Consider the following 16,829-nt stretch of genomic DNA (forward strand, 5'->3'; position numbering starts at 1 on the left):
GTGTGTAATTATGATGTAGTTTCATGAGGGTCATGAAAACTTGGTCTTCAAGACTCAGTGATTTGGGGAACCAACCGTCTGGGTATGTAATGGAACCCTCAAAACGAGCAACATACTCACACAGAGCACTGAATGTGTCTATCTGGCAATCCTGTCTCCATCTGAGAGGCAGAATACTTGTCACGGCAGTAACTCTGCTTTGCCTTGGACTCCTCTAGCTGGATCTCTAGCTGCATTATGTGTCTTTGCTGAGATTGAAGTTTTTCTTCTACTGTGGTCGCTTGCTCCTCGGCATTCTCAGATAGTGGTTTAGGATCTTCATTAGCAGCCGCCTGTGTTGATGGACGTGCTTCCTCCTCAGTCATTAGACACGCAGCTTCTTCCTCCATTCCATCAATTATCCCTCTCAGACAGTAGGAAATAATGCTCTTCTACATTCTGTTCTTTAAAGGAAACAGGCCTTTTTTTCTTTTGTAAAAGAAAATGACAGCTGCAGATGCGGGAACTGGCATTGGGCTTCCTGTCAGCTCGTCTGTTTGGAAGATATAAAATATTAGTTTCATGGAAGTCACACCGTCACATATAAGAGCATTAAGACATACAGTACATAGGCTAAAACAAAACATCTAAAGATATAACCTTGCACTTTGATAAGTCTCGTGAACATTTTCACTATTTTGACATTTGTATAGATCAAAATTGAACTATAAGAAATAAATGGTAGATTAATCCATATTGAAAATAGGTGTCAGCTGCTACACTAATTATAATAGTTAGATTTCTTAATTAAGATAATATATTACTTTATTGATCCCAATTTGGGAAATGTTTGTGTTGCAGCAGCATAAAAAGAAAATACAAGTTATTATATATACAAAAGTATGTGACGGATGGAATATTAAATTGAATATAAATGTAAAATGTACATGTGATTTTACGTCAAGGAGAAGCTATGGAGCAGAGAGTTCTCTGCCAGCCAGAGGTGATTTGTTATTAGTTCAATATGTCAAACTGATTTCCCTGACTACAATCTTTAGTTACATGGTGAAACGTTATGCTGCTTGTACTAATTAGACTTATCATATAAGCCACACAGGTTTTAATAGGATGTATTCATTATCTTTACTTATGTTGCGGTCTTTTCAGCAGCGCCATCTCTAAAACGGCGATACAGTCACTATCCATCATTTACATTTCACCGTGACATGGACAAAAATGTAACGTCAGCTTACCTGATGGCACGAATCCAGACTCTCCTTTGGAAAACATTGGCCGGGAAACGATAGAACGAGCACGTTTCATGCGAAGACCTGTGGCTGCAACCCGGAGAAAAGCAAAAAACCATTGTGTAGCTAACTAGTAGCACTAGCTTTAGCTAACATTAGCTAACGAAACAAACTGCCGAGCAAACTTGGAAAACACTGGTAATTAATTATTCTATAATTTGTAAAACTACGGTGTTAAAAAAAAAAACATATTCTAATGGTCAGATATACAGATACTAGAGATAGGCAGGTACTTGCTTTCAAGCAGAACACGGGGGAAAACCATAGGGGAAAACAAATTTAGCTGGAGTGTTTACGTGTTCGACGTAATGACGTACAACGGCCTCGACAATTTCTGTAGTCCTATTCAGCCACTCGGTAACAACCATTGTTTTTCAGACACGTAAACTCTTCAAAAATCACCAGTGGGGTCACAACTGATGTATTTAATGTCGTAGAACAAAACGTGATTTATCTCTTAAATTTGTGTCAACCACAGACCTTATTTCGAGCTATTTTCCAAAACCCTATGGAGAAAATGCATTGCTTTTTTGACGAAGGAACCGGAAGTGCTAAAAATGCTAACTTACTTCCGGGTTAAGAAACCTCTAGTGAGAGGGAGGGGCATGGTTGTGTCCCACATGGCTCTAAACCATAGACATATAAAGAGTAGACGCCGCATCGACCGCTGCTGCCTATTGGCGCTGACGAGCCGTGGGGCCGCCATCTTGGACCGGTCACCCGCTCCACTCAGTGTAATCTGTCTGGCAGGCGCAATGAAGTGTCAGCGCATTTTATCAATCATAACTCGCTGAATACAAAACTGATTTTCACGGGGGGGGGTTTTCTGCAAACGTCATATATGTAGGCATGATACCGGACACATGATTCGGCGTATTTTAATATTCATAGTAGGCTTAACAGCAATAGAATATTCTGGTATTTGATAGCCTATGTTATGTATGATAGGTATTTTGCAAAAGACACACGATATATAATATATATACACACACACACATAAAAAAACACTAATGGTCTATATATGATAGAGAAGCATATTGTGTAGGCCTATACTCAGCTATTTTAATAAGTTGAAAAATGAAGAAACAATAATACATTATACATAGACAGAAGTTATATATCAGTAAAAATGAATATCTATGTCATAAAAAATGAAAATGTACTTCTACATCTATATAAAAAATGTAAATGTTCAAGTTAAACACAAGAACATGACACCACCCCGCCCAAACCATATTTACACAAAGTTGCTCATGACACCCGAATGCCCCGTGCATGCGGCTCCTCCAAAGCATGACTGAGAACCTCTTTCTCATATCTTTGTCTTTGGGAAACCATCAAAATAAAAACGGGAGATTTGAGAGTCAACACAAAAACATTTTAAGAAGGAGGTCAAGCTTATTTTCTTCCTTCTTCTTCCTAGATAGATTAGATTAGATTTTAGATTTAGATTAGGACCCTTTGTGTTTCAGGTGACAAAGACTTCGTCAGGTAATATGCAATGGGAGCCTTCCAATGTCCGTGTAGGCCAACCACCATGAACACAAGAGCCTCAGTAGCAGCATCGGTCTCATTGTTTCCATCACCCATGTCTACAAAAGCAGACATTGACTGGTTATGTGGATTATATTGCACATGTTTTCTGATGGCCATGTCATCCAACATGAGTGAAACACATCCATATTTAGCCTGGTCGTCCTGGCATCTTCTCTCCAGCATATCCAGCATCATCTTGTTCAGGCCAGGCTTTCCATCCACCGAACACAGCCACCTGTAAAAAAATTGAGAAGTAGCTATTTAACGTACTTGCAACCGTAATTTCCAAAAATGAAATTGAACAACATTAAGACTACCTTTTTGTTGTAGTCTCTCTGAGGTATTTGTATGCCTTTGGACCATGTAGATGGAGTGTGAGGGCAAGCTCTCTGTGGTCCTTGGAGTACTCATGGCCCTGCTTTGCCTTCAAGTCTATTTGAAGATCTGAAATTGTATGAGAAAAAATTAATAAGTCCCCTTCATATAATAACAAAGGAGTTTAATAAAGAGTGTAAGAGTAAGATGTACATGAATTTCAAAGTGCTAATTTAATTTTACCTGAGTAGAAATTAAGCCTCTTTGAGTTCTTCATTAATGAGGTTCTTTTCCCTCAAATCCCCCAAAAGAGTCCTCACTGTGGTCTCTGCCCTCTTTTCTCTAGCCATGGCATTCTTCCTCTCTCGCTCGAGACTCTCCACTCTTGCTAAAGCTTCATTGAGTCTGGCCTTAAGAGCAGTAGGCGAGACATCGCTATGATCCTAGAAAGAGGGATGAACATGGTTTGAGTGATGTTTCACTTCACACACATCACTTTGACACAACTAGAGTATGGCCCACATTCTTTCTTATAGTCATCACCTGTCAAAGCCACTGCCAGCATCATGCGTGTGTGTGTCAGGGTTTCCGTTAGCCGGTAATTACCGGTTTTTAGCTGGTAAAATTTATAAAAAACCGGTAAATTCAAAACCTGACGGTCAAAATGTCTGGTAATAATTAGGGAGGCTCCGATCGATCGGCCGCCGGTCATTATCGGCCGATATTCACTCTTAATAGTTTGATCGGTGCTCTCTATAAAGGCCGATCAGGAGAGCTGGATCTGATCGATATGGACATAAACGCGAGTGAAGTATAACCGGACGCGAGAGAGAGATCAGATCAGCTGCTGAGTCTGACCGAGACACACAGCTCTGCATGATCCCCTGAAGCCCCGCCCTCTGTTTAGCGAGCTGCAGGAGCTGCTTAAGAAACTGACTGCTGTCAGGAGAGAGAGAGAGGGAGAGAGAGGGAGGGAGAGGGAGGGAGAGGGGAAAAGAGAGGCTCCGTTTCTCCCGTGTTATTATTCAAAGTTGATGTAAACTTCTGAATAATGTACGTTATCTACTACAAGTAGTTTGTTTGAATGTAATAATTATGTTGTTTGTTGTTTGTGGAATCATTTATTGAAAAATTAATCTGAATTTGTTTCGATCTGTTACGATTATAAACTGAAGCAATATCAAAATGAGCCCGTGAACTGAGTTTTAAACATCAGCATATCTGCTCATAGTCCGGTAATTACCTGCTAACGGAAACTCTGCTACACAACTATTATTATTATTATTGAAATATGACCGGTAAGTTTCAAATTTGTCCGGTAAAATAAAATCTGCCCGGACATTTGACCGTCGAGAAAAAATCCTAGCGGAAACCCTGGTGTGTGTGTGTGTGCGCGTGTGTGTGAGTGTGCCAGGAATGCATGTTCAACATGTCTTCAATTGTGTGTGTATGTGTTTATTTGTGAGTGTGTTTAATATGAGTGGCAGACAGGCTCTCTTCAGCTTTTCTGGAAGGAGACGTAGTCCTGCCCTTTTCTGGCTAAAATGAAAAAGCATAATACTTCACACACACACACACACACACACACACACACACACACACACACACACACACACACACACACACACACACACACACACACACACACACACACACACACACACACACACACACACACACACACACACACACACACACACACACACACACACACACACACACACACACACACGTTATTGATAATAGAATATTTACATTTATGAATGCTAATAGCCTTATGATGATACACCTACTCTTTGGAGGTGAACCGGGAAGCTGAAGATGGAGGGAATAACACCATCTCTGAGTCGGACAATCTGTCCTGTCAAACTCGTCCTGCTTAAAATGCTCACTGCAAATCACGGATGACTCGCTTGCAGTGAACCCTTCCCTCCTCAAAGCAACTTCCCACTTCTTTCTCATATCTTTGTCTTTGGGAAACCTTCAAAATAAAAACGGGAGATTTGAGAGTCAACACAAAAACATTTTAAGAAGGAGGTCAAGCTTATTTTCTTCCTTCTTCTTCCTAGATAGATTAGATTAGATTTTACTTTATTCATCCCACAACGGGGAAATTCACTTGTTACAGCAGCGATTTATAAAGTCTCAGTTGGCCATGAACATAATGTTTGCTGGCTACGATTTCGCTGGCGGACATCAATACAGTACAATAATATTCTATTTACAAAATACAACCAATTATAATGTTGAATCTTACTTGTGAAAAGTAATCCCCCGACCCCTGTTCGCAATCGTCCGCCGATTTGCACAGCAATATGCTGCACAGTGCTCTGGCATCTTGAAACCTCTGCTGTCTCTGGGTAGAATGTCTGTAGGATGACCGGTCCAAGATGGCGGCCGTATTTCTTGCGCCCCAGCAGCCAATGCGGCGTCTACTCTTTATATGTCTATGCTCTAAACAGCTCAACAGGCACACACTGTAGACACTAATTAGAAGAACACCGACTAAAACAGCAATGTACAGACGAATCAGATGATTAAACATGATCTTAAGATATATTTTATATATTTGTTTTGCATTTTGTTGTAATCATTATTTTTAATACTTTCTGCTGACACTAGGTGGGGCTGTGTCCCTAATGACCAGTCGCCACTGATCCGACTGTATACATCCACTGGACGTAGATTCTAAAAGTAAAATGTAAACTTCTCGCTAGAAGTGTAATCAAAAAGCATTATTATAAATATCCTACAATTTAGGATTTTCCACTTAAAATAAATCGGGTGTCTGCCATGTTTTTTTTTCTCACGCTGGGAAAGTTTGCGATCCATGGTCACCGCCGGTCATTATAAATGAATATAGGAAAACATATTGTATCCATGCCACGTCTTGAGAGGGTTATTTGTGAACATACTACGTTTTGCCCTGTCGAACAGCTCTATTACACGTTTTTTTGTGAGACTGCTTGGTTTATTACAATGTGGCCTCTTTACAAAACGGTCAACAAGATCATCAAGCAAACCACAAAGAAATGTAAAATATATTTGTTATATTAAAAAACAAAGACAACCCATTTGATATGAGATGATACTGACAAGAACATGCCTTATTGGCGTATGAATCTGCTTGTTTAAGTCACACATCAGGTAAGGACAGACAATTAGAACAGACGTATTTTTTCCCTTTTTAAATGTAATCCCATGTCTCCAAGAGCGACATAGAAAAATGTGTTGATGGCAGGCATTATATGATATTATTGAATTTCATTATGCGTTGCGCTCGTGACCTGCCATCCTGCGAACGAGAGGGAGGGGGGGGTTGTTGACGCCAGATCCCAGTGGCGGGGTCCGGGTGGAGGACATAAAAGGTGGAGGGAGTCCTCAGATCCTCCGAACCACTGAGAGTTAAACTTCTCCTGCTGCAGCCCACAGTCCACAGGTCGGTTTAAAGGTGAGTCACTGCTGTGCTTCCTCTTCTTATTCTCCGGGAAAGTTGACTTTTTTCCTCCAAATGATGGAGAAAGTTTACGGATGATGTTTAGACTCAGTAGAAACTGTCTCTAATACTTTTCTGTTATTGTCTCTTTAGATGCAGAGAAGCTTTGGGATTTTCTGCGTGTCGCTCATCTTCTGCGCAGCTCTGTCTGAGACCATCGGGCTGGTCCTCGCGGTAAGACGTTCACATATCATTTTAGTGCATGTGCCAAAATATTCAGAGATAACCAAATAAAATATGCAATTACAATGTCAAAACACCCATATTTAGCATGTTAAATAATAGGATTCAGAGTCTGAATACTTGATTTATCCCGAGTTTTGCGCAGTTGATTCATTTTAGAAGGAAATAAATACGACAAAAAAGGGATACAAAAATTAACAAGACGTCAAAGTGAGAATATGCAATTAAAAAATGTAATTAAATAAAGATATAAAGAACTAAAGTTAGGATGTGCATTAAAATATAATTAATAAAAGATATAGGAATGAGATTGATCAATGAAACATAACATGTAATAAAGATGTTTGTATAACCAAAAAGAGTTTAAGTAAAAATGTGCAATGAAAATATAAAATAAAATAAAGAAGTTAAAGTAAAAAGCATATTAAAATGTAGAATACAAATATGAATAGGAATTAGTATAATGTTAATAATAACATGACCAATTTGACAACAGGTAATGATAGCATATAAATACCGTTAGCTTTAGAGGTATTAAAACACCGTGCAGATGTGTCTGCTGACACTGCTGTTATTTTCTTCCTACTATGATAGAGCTGCACTGCTTTATGCATTTCTGTCAATAGTGTTAAGATCTTTGTTTAAAAAAAACATTAGCTCATGTATACATTAACTGTGTGTGCTGGTAGGTGTGGGACTGTTGTCCACAGAAGTAAAATATGCTTGATATCCACACAATATTCGGACGTTAAAAGCAGATTTAATATCAATGTCTATGTCAGCAGTGTATGAGAGGTGAATTGATATAATAATTAGGGTTGCACAAGTATTTGTATCAAAGTCGCATTATGGACTAGTGCAATATCCAAATTACATTAAGAGCAATAATAATGAAAAATATGTGAACATATCTGTATTCTTGTGCTTCAGAGAAGTCCCAGCAGACTAACCATCTTTTACAGACTTAATAGAAAAGCATCTGTTGGTACATATCCTCTTTAATACTAATACCAGTATCATTTAAATATATGTTTGGTAGGGGTTACTTCAGTCGGTATATGTGTAGGTCACTAAGGACAAAGAGAAAGACAGTTACACACTACACTGTACATGTCAGAACATCATACACCTGTGTCCTGTGTGTTGGTACACCACTGACCATTGGCAGGCTACACAGAAAGAGGTAGAAGAGGAGTTTTTTAAATCATAATACCTTTTGTTACTTGTAAACATTTTTGATATTTTGATGACTCTGATCATGTCTGTGGACCCTGCAGGCGAAGGAGAAGCGTGGCTGGACACTGAACAGTGCTGGCTACCTGTTAGGTCCCCGTAAGTACCAACTGCAGACACACACACACACACACACACACACACACACACACACACACACACACACACACACACACACACACACACACACACACACACACACACACACACACACACACACACACACACACACACACACACACACACACACACACACACACACACACACACACACACACACACACACACACACACACACACACACACGCAGCAATCCGTTGAGCCTCCAACATGTCCACATAATTTCTCTGCCATGAACTTTGAAAACCTTTTGCACATTTTGCCAATTAACAATATGCTACCTTCTTTGCTAAATTATTATCACATTTTAGTAATAGTTAATATTAGGTCCAATTATGTTTACATTTCCTTTCTAATTCTAATATCTTCTCTGTCCTTTTAGTTTGTGCCGCACAACTTAATTAGTATCATTGACAAGGTGTCATGTGCTATACAAGCAAAACACTGCGTAATGCTGCTGTCCTGGCTTAGTACTACATGATCTGTGAACATTTCAGATGTCGTCACCCCCCATCTCTTACTCCATGCTCCTTCTATCTGTGCATCATTCTGCCTGCACGGCATCTGGTTTGTCTTGTTGAGTCTTTTACATTTATTCAAAAACAAAGGATCACATGAATTAAAATACAATCCTTATTATACACACAAGAAAACCAAGTTACTTGAAGCAGGAGGGAAAACATAATAGCTTATTAAAAAACAGCCCACCCAAGAGTACAAGGACATCGGTAGTGGTCAAAGACCTCAGATAACAACGACACAATGTATGATAAATAAGTTCCAGAATATATTACCAAGTATTATTTATATTTCAGGTCTCAAAGCAATACTTTAACAAAGTCATGTACAGGGGTTGAAAGATAATACATACCACACATGAGAAGTGAGAGAAAAGAACAGCCAGACGTGTATTGTGCGTTAGCAGCTGTAAGCCAGCTGAAACTAACAGCATTATAAAAGAGTGCATCGGCAATATTAATATTTGTATTTAGCAATATTAGAGTTACGATCAAAGCAAGCAGGAAAGCACAGGTGGATTTAAGGACTCTACATTAAAGCTACATTTCAAGAGCAAGGACCGCGCCTCAACACTGTGTCGGCTACAGATTTAATTGAAGGAGATATTGAATGTAAGGGATGAAGAAGGATGAGGGATGCTGTCTGTCAGGCTGGTCTGGAGGACAGACTGAAGTCCAACAGAGAGAGACTCAGGGTGGGGGTTCAGTCTCAGGCGTGTTTCTGCCAGATCTGAATACCAGACCCCAGACAGTAACTAGAATGGGACAAAAAGTGTGCACCAGATTAAAGAATAATAGATTAGGGGAGACAGGAAGAGAGGATGAAGGAATGTAGGGAAGGAGGGATGAATGGATGAAAAGGATGTAGGGAAAATCCGATGAATGATGAGAGGGATTCGTTGATAAAGGGATGTAAGGTGGGAGAGGTGAAAGGTCAAAGTAAAAGGGGCGAGATGGGAGTCTAAGTAATATGCGAATGGAGGGATGAATGGATAAAGGAATGGAGGGATGAAGGGTTGTAAGGAAAGATGGACGAAGTGAAGGAGGCATAACATGTCAAAGAGTTGTTGGGATGAATGGTCGAAGCCATGGAGGAAGGGATAATTGGGTTAGGGAAGGATACATGGTCAAAGGGACGAGAGATGTGGTTTACTAATGTGGTTAAAAAGGAGATAGGAAGGGGAGTGGATGAATGGAAAGGAAAGGGGGGTGGGTCGTGGATTTAGAGACCACCGAGGCAGGATGTGTTAGCAGGTAATCAGAGGTGTTGTTGAGGCGCGGCCCTGCTTCCCGAACATTAGCTAACTAACTAGTTGATATTTAACCAAATGTTGGCACGGACTAACGTTTTGATTCAAACCCTGAGTAAAACGTGTCTTTATATAACGGCGTTAAGTAAACAGAGAACATAATAATAATAATAATAATAATAATAATAATAATCCAATCTCTTTAAAATGATTACAGGAAAGGTCAAGCTCACCCTGTGTGAATAGCTGCTGGTCTGTTTCTTCGTCCACTGTCTCCCCTGTCTCCACTGTCAGCTCATTACGTATCATTTAAAGACAGCTTCATTACCGTCAACACTGGGTATCCAGATGAGTGTGTGTGTGTGTGTGTGTGTGTGTGTGTGTGTGTGTGTGTGTGTGTGTGTGTGTGTGTGTGTGTGTGTGTGTGTGTGTGTGTGTGTGTGAGGCCCAGGTAAAGGTTGCTTGTGCCTCATCCTGTGTTTCAGGTCGTATTGATCACCTAATTCAGATAAAGGATTCTCCCAGTGCCAGAGGCAGAGAGGAGCTGGTCGCTCAATGTAAGATAGACACGTACGGCCGCTGCAGGGCCTTGGTGTCAGGCTACGAATTGCTCTGTGCAAACATCCCGCATCTCTTAGCTGCTTCTGTCCCAGTCTGGGGGGGGGGGCGCCTTTCATCCCACTGCTTTTTGTGCTTATGCATCCAAACATTGCATTTCTCTCCGCTCTGTACGCAACACATCCATGTTGATGTCCTGAGTGAATGTTAGCGAAGGCGTTAGGTGGGACTACACCACGTTTAACATCATGTGCAAGATATATAGTATTAATGCACTTCAATGTCAGAAATGTGAGGATTCAGATTTCCTCAATCATGTCCTCATGTTTCAATCAAACTGTCGTCAGGTCTCAAAAGGCTCTGCAGTATAATTCAAGTCCCCACCCTTCCTGAAGCAGGAGTCTGTGTGAAAGTAAAATCCAAATCAGGAGGGTCCAGAAAAGCAGGAGAAAAGTAGTTTATACTTGAAACACAAAACCATTAAAAAATTGTTTTAATAATGTTCCACTTGTGATCACTTCAATGTCGTGTATTTTAATTGGACTTAAAGTTCAACACACGCAGACAGTACAGGGGGAGCAGCTCAAGCACTACTTTACCTAATGAGGAAGCCACCTAATGGCTCTCTTCAGACACACATCATGACCTCAAGTCGAATGTGATAAATACACATACTTTAAATGGCTGGTGAGTAATGCTGCAGTGCATCATCAGCAAACACTGTGTGAGCCCAAGCTTGAACCTCGGCTACGTTTTGAAACAGGTCACAGAGTTAAGAGTTCAGTTATTTTTCATTAACATTTAACATTGAGTTTTACTTTTAATATATTAACAGGAGCATTTTGCGGCAACTTGTGCAACCGAGTCCAAGTTGCAGCCTCATATTTTTCATACAAAATTGGGTGTTAAAGGTGTGGTAGGTACGTTTGAGAAACCGGCTCGAGATCGCTAGAATTTGAAAATACACAACCGGAGAAAATATGCCACTTCCTAAGAGCCCCTCCTCCAACACACACGAACCAATGAAATTGGTCAACGAAATGACCAATGAGGACACGAGATAAGATTGTGCCCCGATGGAAGGCTGACAGGCAGGTAGGCCATGGTTGTACTTTTTACAGTATTACGGCTTCTACAGATGACATTTTTTTATGGATTTTTTGTCAAAGCACTTCAGATATTCATTGCTATCGGGATGTTAAGAGCATTCCATGGAATATAACACAAAGTGTATCTCGAGCCGGTTTCTGAAACGTACCTACCCCACCTTTAAGCCCATAGATAATTATAATATGCTGAGAGGCACAAACTTGGGCTAGTAAAAGCTGCGTGCCTTGATTATAATTATATATGTGGCAAACACATGATTATGACACTTATACTTTTCATTCAGCTGATTAATCTCCACATATTAACACCACTTTCATGTTTTTTGAAGATTAAATGCAATCGGCAGAAGCAAAACTCTGTTGGATTCTGAACACCGCTAAGCTAACGGCTGCTACGTTTAATTGAGTCACTTGTGAGCAACCGCTGTTTGATGACTCATATAGCTTCAGACAGTCATCCGTGGGGTACTTTCTGACACATTGAACAAACACAGCTTGTGTTACTCACAGACCTTATTTCAGGCTTATAACGAAAACCATTGCATTTTGAAACGAGGGAACCGAAAGTGGTTAAATGCTGACTCAATTCTCAGTTTTATGACTCACATCTGCACCACTCTATTATTGTGGTGCTATCTGAGGTGAAACATCGTGGTAATGGTAATTTCTTCAGGTTTTCTTTTTCACAGGCTAGCACTAAGCTAGGCTAGCACTAAGCTAGGCTAAACGTAGCCAAGTAAAATGTGTGGTAATCAGTGTTAAGATAGAACAGGCTTAAAGGGTGAGGACTAAGTGGTTGCTTGGGAAAATGAACGTCTGGTTAGGCATATATCTTCTCTATGAGACCTTCTAGTGCTGTGTACTAAAGTGGCGAGAGTCCTTCCTGTACCATGTCTTTGCTTGTCCAATATATATATATATATATATTTTACGTTTTATTATCCAAATGCGTTTCCTTGTGTGTTAAAACTGTAGTCCATTCTATGTTTTGTACTTTTCTGTTTTACTGCAATTCCATGAGCCAAGCCCTGCAGGTGGTCCGTACACGTTTGGAAATGTAACCAAACAAATACAAACCAAATACCATGCTGAAATAACCAAGTGTACAACAATGTCCTTTAGATCTTCTTGTGAAACCTAGGCAGAGTGGTGTCATGTGTGTACTCTAAGTATTTGTCTCTAATATGTGATGCTTCTGAACGTGTGGGATATTTAGGAAATGTATCCAAGTAGCTGTAATACTTTAATCAAGTTGACTGCAGTTCACACCTCTGACATGTGGTGCTGTGTGACTGTGATCCTCCCTGTTCAGACGGGATCGATGGACACAGGACGCTCGTAGACAAGGCTGGCAAGAGGGACATGGAGGAGGACTACAGAACAGGTGTGTGTGTTTGTGTGTTTCTATCTGTGTTGGTCTGTAGATATGTGTGTGTGCCCTGTGACACAGAAACCTTCCTCTCTTTGTGTAAAGACAAACTACATGTGTGTTTTAAAGCTTAGGTGCGCTGATTTACTTGATATCATTTGTTGGTTCAGGTTTCTCTGTGACTCTCTGCCATGTTGGATAATAAAAGCTTCTTCTTTGATGCAGATATCTTGGTATCTAAAGATATTAATTTCCCATATGTTATTGTAAGCACAGCTGCTGTCAAACTGCCCTTTGTTGCTCTGCCTCCACAGGTGCCCAGAGAACAGCCGATGGAGACATCATCCGCACTGTCATCGACTTCCTGTCGTACCTTAAACTTAAAGGTATGCTCATGCTTTCTGTTTCAACGTTCCTCAAAGTGAGGGTTATGCTACAGAATGTGGAATGGAACACTTCTTCATTATTAACTTTACCACACAGACTTCCTCCACGACCATTGACCTTGACAAAAAGGCAATGGGACCTTTCCATTGGATTGTGGAATACTGCAGAACATAATCTCTGTGTCAAACAAACATTTATGATACTTAAACGTTTTTGATCAATAGGATATTCTGCACATATTAACATATTAATATCATTTTTTAGATTTTGTAAAGGTAAATGCAATGGCTAGAAGTTAAAAGCTAACCTTAGGCTATGAACAAACTACAAACGTCACAAGTGCAAACGAGATAGTCATTTAAAAATCAGAGCAGTAACACTGACTGTCAAAAGGACACTAAAGTGTTTAAGTGAATGGTCAGATATATATTTGGTAGCTATGGCTGGTTTGTGAGTACATGACGAGCATTGTGATTGGCTGACCCTCTTATGTCTGTATACTGTACTTGTGTTGGTGTGTGTTGCAGAGATGGGAGCCTTGGACAGCCTGCCTTCCTCTGTGACATCAGATGAACTGGCCAACCCCTAATGGCCCCCCTCTCCTCACCTCCATCAGCCCGAGTCATGCTTCTGCTATCCGGACCCCCTCCGCCTTACATGTCCCCTCCCTGTCCTACCATCCATACCCTGACGCTGGATTTGTCCTGGCTCCAGAGATCTGCTTCTTTGACTCTTTGAATGATTGTCCCCCCAATACAAATATGAGATCCGTCCACTCCTATGTAAATAAAAAGCTCAGCGAGTGTCTGCTGGCTGTGGGACGATCTGTTCACAAGCTCACTGTATTGTCATCTTAGTATTCTTTCATCTGATTTAAGAAAATGGAGGGAAATTAATAAACAAATGGCACTGGACTTAATTTGGAGTTTATTTCTTTACATAAGTATCACCACATGAATCACTTAGATTACAGTACATAACGTATCTGATGTGTTTCAAGTAGGTGAGGACAGTGGATTCACAAATGATCATAATAAACACATGTCTGAAATACTTCTACTCACTAGGAAGTAATGTTTGTTATAAAACCTAAAATCCAGCTGTGAATTGGAAGGATTGTATACATGTTGGACTTGTCTTCATCAGAGGTGAGAAGTAATTAAGTAGGCCTATATTTACTCAAGCACTGTTCTTAAGTACAATTTTGACAGACTTTTACTTTACTTGAGTATTTCCATTGAATGCTACTTTAACTTCAACCCCACTACAATTTAGAGCTAAATTGTGTACTTTTACTCCACTACATTTATTTAATACCTTTAGTTACTTTACAGATCTGGATGAAATTAAATATAATCAACTCTTAAATCAGACCTTAGTTCCACGTGGAGTAAATCTGCACAATGACTACTTTTGGTACTTTTAGTATATTTTGATGGTAATACTGTTGTACTTTTACTTGAGTAACATTTTGAATGCAGGACTTTTACGTGTAACAGAGTATTCCAACACTCTGGTACTTCTACTTTTACTTAAAGGTGGGGTAGGTAATTTTGGAGAAACCAGCTCGAGTGCGCTAGAATTTTAAAATACACAAAAATCTGCCACTTCCTCACAGAGCCCCTCCTCCAACACACACGGACGAGATCAGTTTGTGCCCAGATGGAAGGCTGACAGGCAGGTAGGCCATCCAGTTACTTTAGCCGGGCCGGCTCAGGTGATTGGTCGTGCTTTTTACAGTACTACGGCTTCCACAGATGACATTTTGTAATGGATGTCAAAGCACTTCAGATATTCATTGCTATCGGGATGTTAAGAACATTCCGTGGAATATAACAAAAAGCGTTTCTGAAATAAATTACATACCCCACCTTTAAGTACAAGATCTGAATACTTCTCCCGCCTCTGGTTTTCATGCAACTTTCTACTTCACTACATGTCAGGGACCAAGCAGTAAGGCAACAGGACCCAGGAGTGGTTTACATAAACTGGGTTTTTTATTTACCCAAAAGTCCAAAGAAAACATCATAAATCAATAATTTTGAATAACTAGGCCCATAAAAGAGGTCAACAGAAAAGACCTCAAAGAAACATGGCATCAACTTAACACTTCGGTGTTAACTCAACCAACTGACCTGCTACAATGAAAAATCAAGGAAACCAGATAGTGCCTTGGCCAAACCAAGTTAAAACCAAGGGATAATTAATAGTAACAGAATACACAAAGGACACTGACAAAACCCAAATCCCCCCTTTGACATGGAAGCAGGTGGTTTGTCCCAATCTGTCCCAATTGGCTCCTTGCTGTATTTATGAGTCCTCAGCGCTCGGCCACACCCTTTGCTGAACCAGAAAGTAACCTCCCCCAATGGACATGGTTGTCACTGGGTGTTTCTCAATCTCGAGTACGCTTGCTTGGTAGCACACATCTTCCGAGCGTCTTGCTTCAGAAGCGAGGCAAGAATACTTCCTGGCATTCGGAAAACAAAGAGTGGAACAGGCTAGCAGCAAGTGTGCAGGTGTGCATCATATGAGAGGCCCCGCCTTACATTTTCCACCACAGATTTGGGGAAATTGGTCCGTGCCCAAAGCATTGTGGGGATTGTTAGACCGCGGAGTCCACACATGTGCAGCCTCGAAATTTCTCCAAACGAAGTACGCAGGGCTCGGTAGAATTCCAAGTATGCTGGACATTGGAACACCCACTGTCACTACCCGATCTGCCGCCCTGCCCTATCTGCAGTGCGCATGTGCGTATATATATGATGATGAAACACTCTCACCCAATTGCAGTAGCTCAATGAACATCTATCATTTCAGATCAGAGCACCTACCTCACCAGAAAGGTACCAGAGTGTATAGAATGTATTGTCTGAAATACTCATACATCAAATGATTAGAAGCAGGAACATAATTTATAACACACAATGAACATTAACACCAATCTGGAAACATTTTCAAAACACCCATTACTTCATAGTTTCAAGCAATTTCCTTCAACTGTTTCTTTACACTTTTCACAAGGTCCTGTATTTTTGTGAAATGTATTAACCGGCCAACTTCTCCCTCTCGGTGTTCTCCACGTTTTGAGAATTCAGCCATCCTCTGAAGCACTCTTGAAAAGAGAAAGGAAAAACAGATTAACTTAAATATGTGAACTGTGAGATGAAAAAGAAAAAGTATCAAATTTAGTTTTGAACATTCACTGTGATTGGGTCTATTATCCACGGAATACACCGTATTTAATTTTTTTCTTAATTTACATGATTTCATTTCATATTCTGTTATTGTAAACATCATTTTCTAGTATATTGCATGTATATACACTTTTTGCACTACTTTTTATTTTGTATTTTTGTATTTTTATTATATATGTTGCATTGTTGGAGGAGCTCAGGTGAGAAGAATTGCATTGACATTTCTACACTGTAGCTGCTCAGCATATGATGATAAAACCTTTGAATCTTGA

The 16,829-nt window shown here is 40.1% G+C and overlaps 1 protein-coding gene and 2 long non-coding RNA genes across 3 annotated transcripts; 1 reads left to right on the plus strand and 2 right to left on the minus strand.

Moving 5' to 3' along the window:
• Window positions 1-2,698: 2,698 nt before the first annotated feature.
• LOC139433953 (uncharacterized) lies at window positions 2,699-3,574 on the minus strand. The gene is made up of 3 exons (XR_011643347.1): window positions 3,381-3,574; window positions 3,140-3,266; window positions 2,699-3,057 (listed from the first exon to the last, which is right to left on the minus strand). It is a non-coding gene; the product is annotated as an uncharacterized lncRNA (long non-coding RNA).
• Window positions 3,575-4,630: 1,056 nt separating this feature from the next.
• LOC139433954 (uncharacterized) lies at window positions 4,631-5,581 on the minus strand. The gene is made up of 3 exons (XR_011643348.1): window positions 5,395-5,581; window positions 4,931-5,118; window positions 4,631-4,676 (listed from the first exon to the last, which is right to left on the minus strand). It is a non-coding gene; the product is annotated as an uncharacterized lncRNA (long non-coding RNA).
• Window positions 5,582-6,547: 966 nt separating this feature from the next.
• gal (galanin/GMAP prepropeptide) lies at window positions 6,548-14,262 on the plus strand. Its single transcript, XM_034086026.1, has 7 exons — window positions 6,548-6,588; window positions 6,727-6,807; window positions 8,094-8,148; window positions 10,423-10,494; window positions 12,917-12,988; window positions 13,288-13,359; window positions 13,888-14,262. The coding sequence occupies exons 2-7, from the start codon at window positions 6,727-6,729 to the stop codon at window positions 13,947-13,949; spliced, it is 414 nt and encodes a 137-aa protein (XP_033941917.1). The 5' UTR covers window positions 6,548-6,588; the 3' UTR covers window positions 13,950-14,262.
• The last annotated feature ends 2,567 nt before the right edge of the window (window positions 14,263-16,829 follow it).

Source organism: Pseudochaenichthys georgianus, chromosome 6 (genome assembly GCF_902827115.2).
Source record: "Pseudochaenichthys georgianus chromosome 6, fPseGeo1.2, whole genome shotgun sequence".
In the NCBI taxonomy this organism is placed as follows: domain Eukaryota; kingdom Metazoa; phylum Chordata; class Actinopteri; order Perciformes; family Channichthyidae; genus Pseudochaenichthys; species Pseudochaenichthys georgianus.

What these genes read in the sequence shown, in the direction of transcription:
- gal (XM_034086026.1), top strand. Translation starts at nt 6,727, where the DNA reads ATGCAGAGAAGCTTTGGGATTTTCTGCGTGTCGCTCATCTTCTGCGCA. An exon ending in TGGCTACCTGTTAGGTCCCC is followed by an intron (nt 8,149 to 10,422) that starts GTAAGTACCAAC and finishes CCTGTGTTTCAG; the next exon opens with GTCGTATTGATCACCTAATT. An exon ending in AGAGGAGCTGGTCGCTCAAT is followed by an intron (nt 10,495 to 12,916) that starts GTAAGATAGACA and finishes CTCCCTGTTCAG; the next exon opens with ACGGGATCGATGGACACAGG.